This window comes from Doryrhamphus excisus, linkage group LG21, assembly GCF_037039965.1.
Source record: "Doryrhamphus excisus strain RoL-2023G ecotype Guam linkage group LG21, RoL_Dexc_Guam_v1.1, whole genome shotgun sequence".
In the NCBI taxonomy this organism is placed as follows: Eukaryota; Metazoa; Chordata; class Actinopteri; order Syngnathiformes; family Syngnathidae; genus Doryrhamphus; species Doryrhamphus excisus.
Window position 1 is genome coordinate 15,368,362 of NC_136377.1, and position 7,261 is coordinate 15,375,622.

Consider the following 7,261-nt stretch of genomic DNA (forward strand, 5'->3'; position numbering starts at 1 on the left):
CCATGTCATCCCAGCTATGCTGCCCACGGCCTTTAGAGGGCATCACTTTAGCCCTCAATGAATTCCTTTCTTTACACTTGGCTTCCGAGCAAATGTCTCTTGTGAATTAAAAGATAAAAACGTTAACCCTCATTTCATGTCATCGCCTGAAAAAACTTCAGAGATTGAAAGAAGCATTTTGCTAATGGCAGATAATGTTTTGACGGCACATGAATATTAAAACATCTGCCTATGGCTTTAAACTGGGCATGAATGGTTGCATGAATGTTTCAGCATGCACTTATCTTCAGTGAGTTCATCATAGTGGGACCTTCACACACACTCCCAAGGCCATTCATTTTTCATGCTGCCCCGCTGGCAACGTCTTAAGGAACGACGAGGAAATGACTGTGAGAATCCTCCTCCGCGCTGTGTAATACCAACAAGCACGCTTGGCCTCCACATCCTGCATGTACTTTTAAAAACACGTGATGATGATGATGACTTGGACTCAAGTGCTGCAAAATAAATGAGCACAGAGAGAGTACTGTTGTGCCCAACAATGTCATGCAACAAAGACACAGCAAATTCTGAAAGTGCTATAGTATGCTCCGGTATAGAACGGCTTATTTGTTACATTGTGGAACATCATCTTCACACTTGCACAATTCCGTATGTCTGAAAATGAGGTAGTGTAGAAGAGCAATATTCATTCATTTTCTACCGCTTATCCTCACGAGGGTCGCGGGGGTGCTGGAGCCTATCCCAGCTGTCTTCGCGCAAGAGGCGGGGTACACCCTGGACTGGTGGCCAGCCAATCCCAGGGCACATATAGACAAACAACCATTCACACTCACATTCATACCTATGGACAATTTGGAGTGGCCAATTAACCTAGCATGTTTTTGGAATGTGGGAGGAAACCGGAGTACCCGGAAAAAAAACCCACGCATGCACGGGGAGAACATGCAAACTCCACACAGAGATGGCCGAGGAGGGAATTGAACTCGGGTCTCCTAGCTATGAGACCTGTGCGCTAACCACCCGTTCGCCGTGCAGCCCCAAATGGCAATATGTAACACTTAATTCAAGGGGACCTATTTTGCTCATTTTTTCAACCCAACATACTTTACGTTGGGTTGCCGACGCCTACAGAGCAGTTATACACGATAACCTGCATAGACAGCTTTCTAGGTCTTCCAGATTCTGCACCTCTTTGTGCAGCATTTTCATGTATTTCCTGCTTTAGAAAAGCGGTAGAAAATGAATGTATGAATGAATATTTTTGAAAAACCAAAATTTGAAGTACGAAGTGTTTTATCCTTGGAAAGCTCAGAGACTCTATAGCTTCAGAAAGAGTTGTCATTTCTTGGATAGTTCAAGACTTAATGCATAATGCAAAGACAGATCATAATTTGGAGAGACAGATGTGCAGGGTTAATTATTGGACTCCAAGCTACTGTAGCTTTATTCTAAGGCTACAACGCACAGGAGGATTGCTGTAAACTGTAAAAGTCAAGTAATCAAAAGAAAGAAAGAATCCCTAAAACTATAAAATGGCCTCACTGAAAAGCACACAATGGCAGGCGTTGACTGACCACGCCCCTGTGTGGGAATTCCGTTCCATGCATGGTGCTCCAATTTAGCTGGCGCACACATTAGCATGCATTTCGCTAATGGGCAAAGTTTATTCATGTAATAAAACACTGCTGGAGCAAGAAAAAAATATATACAGTAAATGTGTATATACGTAAAAAAAGCAGCATACCGCCACCTGCATGAGCACCACGGGACCTGCTTTAATGCAGCTGCAGATCCTCCTTCACATACTGAGGGGAGCAGTCGAGGAAGAGGAGGGAGGAGGGACCTGTTTTTTTCTCTCCTTGGGAAAAATCAGACCTCAGCTCAGCTCCGAGCGCATTTTAGGAGAGTGCTCAAGCAGGCTGACCCACTCCTCTTCTTCCTCCCGTGCACTATCAGCGGATTGCAGCGATTAGGAGACGGGCGGTGGATGGTGTCAGCCCAGCATCAGCACCATCCTCATGCTCCTCCTCCTCCTCATCAGTGTATGAAATGCGTCACTGCATTCACACACAACAGCGAGGACTGTTCCCTGCACTGACTCTTACACCAGGTAAGCTTTTGTTTTGGATGATTCTTTGATTTCAATCGGTGATTGGAGTTGGAGTCGTAAAGATCCTAAAGATGCAGCATTGCAGGAGAAAGGAAGGAGCAGGCCTGCCTGTTACAATACATGATGGATTCTGTTCTATTGTTCCTTCACCTCCATCATGCCTTTCAGTCATTTAGTTGACTTTACTACGTTTAATGACAGATGTCCAAAGTGCGGCCCAGGTGCTCTTTGTGTCACAAAGCTCTTTTTTTTGGCACATTCTAAGAATCTAGTAAAACATGGGCCACATCAGAACATCACAAAAACAGGTTCAGGGCTGTACTGAACAGGGGAAAAAAAGGTTATGACACCAAAGTGTCACTCAAATTCAGATTATTTCCTGTCATGCCCCCACTGGAGGACTGCAATGTATTGAGAATACATATTGGTAAACTGTAAACTGAAAACATACATGCATATTGAAGAGTCAAATCCGTGCATGTTGGCAGGTCTGCACTAATATTCAAAGTTCTCCCTGCCTCCCACGGCCCCCCTGACAGTTGACGGCGTCACCCCCAGAGGGGCCCGACCCACTGTTTGAGAAGCACTGCTCTAAATGAACAAGCTGCTGTTTGGCTGGGTTATGCATGGGGGGGGGGGGGGGGGGGGCGCTAACTTTCAAATGTGGATTATATCCCGCCTTCTTCCTGCTCAGATATGGCAAGTTTTGGCAAAGTTCAGTTCCTAATGATCCAGCTGAAGTACGCACACCAGTTATTTCATTTGGGCCAAACCAAAATATTTCATGTCTAATTGTGGCTAATATTGACATTTCCTTCTTCAAGCTGTTCTTTTAAACCACTATCGGTAAAATATTGGAAGCAGTGGTCATCTGCAGCCAAAGAGTGATAGCTCCTTGAGTATTCATAATTACCTTCTATATATATATATATATATATATATATAAATATATACTATTGTATATACATATTGTAAGCGGTGGTCATCTGCAGCCAAAGAGTGATAGCTCCTTGAGTATTCATAATTACCTTCTATATATATATATATATATATATAAATATATACTATTGTATATACATATTGTAAGCGGTGGTCATCTGCAGCCAAAGAGTGATAGCTCCTTGAGTATTCATAATTACCTTCTATGATAGTTCATCCGTCATGTTGTCACAAGATCTCACAAGATTAAAACGTGGTCAGATTTCTCGTTCTTGTGGGCACTCGGACTCTTACAATAATAAATAAATTAATATAGATATAGATATAGATATAGATATAGATATAGATATAGATATAGATATAGATATAGATATAGATATAGATATAGATATAGATATAGATATAGATATAGATATAGATATAGATATCATGCAGGAAGAGAGGTCACTCTTTCAGAGGTTTCAGGACCTCTGCGTGTTCTATCAAACAACGTCATGAACGGAGGAATCCCTTTTGTCAGTCATACTGTAATTCTCGCCTCTCGGTGGGAGGCGGCGGGGCGGCGAGCGTACACACAGTGCAGAACAGTGTGGCGATGAGAGGAGCAATGCAAGGTAACGTAGAAATGAAATTAGTAGATTCAAACATCCATCCATTCTTTATCCATGCCGCTCGTTCTCTTTGGGGTCATGGGGGTATGCTAGAGCCTATCCCAGCTGACTTTGGGCGAGAGGAGGGTACACGTTCGGACACCCCTGCCTTCAAAGGCAGCAATGACGTGTTTTAGTGTTGTTTTGTTTTACAAGGAGTGCATGGTTCTATTGCTTCTCACCTCCCTCCCCCATAGGTGGGCCCATGCGCGTCCCGACGTCCCCACGCTGAGCCCCCAGCTCCAGCAGCACAAACGCTGAAGAGAGAGTGGCAAGTGGCTGTGGAAGGCTGGGCCGGATGACACCCTTCAGCTCCGAGGCGCCCGGCCCGTCGGCGCCGGTCCCCCGCTGCCTCGGCCTCTTCCGGGCGCCCGCCAACAACGGCACCTGCGTGGAGCAGCTGAGCGTCTTCCCGCCACTTTCATCCACGCTGGCGCTGCTGGTGCTGGTGGCCGTGCTGGCGGGCATCGTACTCGTCTCTGTGGCCACCTTCCACTTCCACAAGAGGAGGCTCCGGAACCGCAAGATCCAGCGCGCTCAGGAGGAGTTTGAGCGCGACAGTCGCAGCCCCTTGCGTGCTGCCAGTGCGGTGCCCGTGCGGCCCTGCGTCATCGCACGCCCGCTGCGCTGCGTGGCGGCGGAGCAGGCGGAGCAGGCGGAGCTAGGGAGCGAGCGAGGCGTGCAAGAAGAGGACGGTGGCGGGGAACCGGGGGACGACGGCGCCTCTGTGGATTGCTAAACTCAGGGAATGAGACAATGTGGAATTAACGGGAAAAGCAATAAGGCACAAAGAACTCCCATTCATCACTGCTGCTGCTTATCGATGACCTCATGCAGAATACTGAGCATATAGTAAGCCTGTAGGATAGTCAGCACTCATTAACATGCCGGTCCCCAACCCTCTTGGCACCACAATTCCAAGGAACACAGTGAGGGGAAATCCATCAAAAGTATCATTTTTTGCCGTAACGCCATCATGCAAGGCTTTACTTTTCAAATTTGTCCACTTTTCATTAACTCAGTCGGCAAGTGCTGTTCCTTGGGTTTCTATATTGGCAAGTCCCGCCTCCCTGCTCTGTCATTGGCTGGCTTACCTGCAATTGTCGATGTGTCACTGGATAGAATTGACGCCAACACGCCTTGCGTGTCGTCTCGTCTTACAGCATAGAAACGTTCTTAATACGGTTAGAGCCCGGTAGACATGAAATAATTGTCCTATTAGTCATTGTTTACATCACAGCCGGTAGCTTGCAAGTTTATTTCCATTTAAAACTTACCACATCCACACAGAATGGGAGGAGAACGTTTTTCACTCTGTCATGTCAGACATGCCATCTTAACTTCATGCAGTTTTAAGGTATTGTAATGTAAGGTAAGAATACCACATATCACTTGTTTTTCAATATGTTTTGACTAATAATAGACAATAGCTTACCAGGAAACGCCGATCATTTCTTCATTTCTTCATTCATTTCTGTAAAAGTGTGAATTTGCAACATGCGGCTGTAGCTTGTTTTTAGTTTATTTGTGATTAGTTAAGGGGATTTCTCTTGAAATCATTGAAGAATCTATAAAGCGACAGAAAAACAGAAGTAGAAGTACAAAAGTATCATTTGTATTCTGTTGCTAGGGTATTCTTGTCTTGTTGGATACGATATACTTTCCAATTCAGCTACTTTGAGGAGAAATTTGAAAGGTGAAAGGAGCTCAAAAGCAGTGTCAGAGACAGTAATACTGCAATAAAACAGCAACTTATTATTATTATTGAAATGGCATTATACTTTAATGTATGCACTTAGTTCCTGGTATTTATATTACACTTAAACATGTTGAATATACTACGACTCGTGATGTAGACAGTGCTCGAAAAAGAAATGAATGTAAATGAAATATGATTTTTAATACCTCCTATCTCTGCGGTCGCTACCAAGTGAGGAATGGGCCATGACTTGGCTGCCACCTGCTGGTTGGGGACCCTTGCATTGTCACACTTGTACTAGAACGCATTGTAATTTGCCTGCTTTGACTCTTGGACCTCCTACTCTTCCTCTTCTTCTTCTTCTAACTTGGAACATGTTTCAATTTTAAATCCTCTCCGGGATGTAACACACGATTGTGGTGAATTATTTACACTTGGTGACACAACACACACACACACACACACACACACACACACACACACACACACACACGTAATGGCTTAGTTGATCTTCCTTGGCATGTCTTCTGACACACTAGCAGTATGTAGTTAGACTCTTAATGGATGTCGTGGTGCTCCAATAGGCGGTGCAAAGCCGCACATGTAGGCTGTAGACATGGCTTATTTCATTTGACATTTATACCCCCCACCCCCCCACCCCTTCCTCCAATGTCTCTTTTTTAAAGACATCTTTAGCTCTAGTTAGCTTTGACGGGATGTAGTTATGCACATCAAGATCGCTCTTGTTTGCGTTTGTGCGTGGGATAATAGCTACAGTGGAAGTGCTAATATTTTCAATATATTCAGTAGAAATGTTATAAATGAGAATGAGGTGGCTGTTTTATTTCTTTGTAAGCTCTTTATACGTATATGGTAGTAACACATAGTGGACCTAAATGGTTGAGTCAATACATTCACTGTAAATGTATGAAATGAGGAATGTTTTCTGACTTCATGTAATCTGCCTTAGACAAGGAACATACTGTATGTAGTATTTATAAATAAATATGTGGGGGGGGGGTGTTTTAATCTATGCAGTTGCAACATTCATTCCCAACATTTGTGCTGTGGTGCAAACTCATCGGATAACGCCAACGACCTTCCCGAGGGAATGCCGCATGCACAATGCTCGTACAAAGCATCCGTTTGTGCGACTGACATCCCAATGCCCCCCCCCCCGAGATGTATTGATGTGAAGGTTACCCACAGAAGTCACCCCCCCCCCATATTAAACGGCACCACATCGTTCCTTATTGGAGGTCGGGGGGGGGTGAATCAGTGTTGGTCAGGAGTTGGCTGGACACCAAGACACTACTCCCCCCCCCCCATATTAAACGGCACCACATCGTTCCTTATTGGAGGTCGGGGGGGGTGGATCAGTGTTGGTCGGGAGTTGGCTGGACACCAAGACACTACTCCCCCCCCCCATATTAAACGGCACCACATCGTTCCTTATTGGAGGTCGGGGGGGGGGGTGAATCAGTGTTGGTCGGGAGTTGGCTGGACACCAAGACACTACTCCCCCCCCCCCATATTAAACGGCACCACATCGTTCCTTATTGGAGGTCGGGGGGGGGGGTGAATCAGTGTTGGTCGGGAGTTGGCTGGACACCAAGACACTACTTCCCCCCCCATATTAAACGGCACCACATCGTTCCTTATTGGAGGTCGGGGGGGGGGGGGGGGGGTGAATCAGTGTTGGTCGGGAGTTGGCTGGACACCAAGACACTACTCCCCCCCCCAGCCAAATCAAATGAGCTGGAAATAAAAAGGCTGCTGGTTGGCCGGGATCCAGGACAGGAAAGATGCAGGACGCTCAGGGCCTCAGCTCGTTGCCGTCGGCGCTACCATACACTTCGT

At 45.7% G+C, this 7,261-nt stretch overlaps 1 protein-coding gene across 1 annotated transcript; it reads left to right on the plus strand.

Annotated features, from left to right (window-relative positions):
• The first annotated feature begins 1,795 nt into the window (after positions 1–1,795).
• On the plus strand, positions 1,796–6,062 carry LOC131138649 (uncharacterized protein C11orf87 homolog). Its single transcript, XM_058087746.2, has 2 exons — positions 1,796–2,113; positions 3,900–6,062. Exon 2 carries the CDS (start codon positions 4,001–4,003, stop codon positions 4,439–4,441), a length of 441 nt encoding a protein of 146 aa, XP_057943729.2. The 5' UTR covers positions 1,796–2,113; positions 3,900–4,000; the 3' UTR covers positions 4,442–6,062.
• The last annotated feature ends 1,199 nt before the right edge of the window (positions 6,063–7,261 follow it).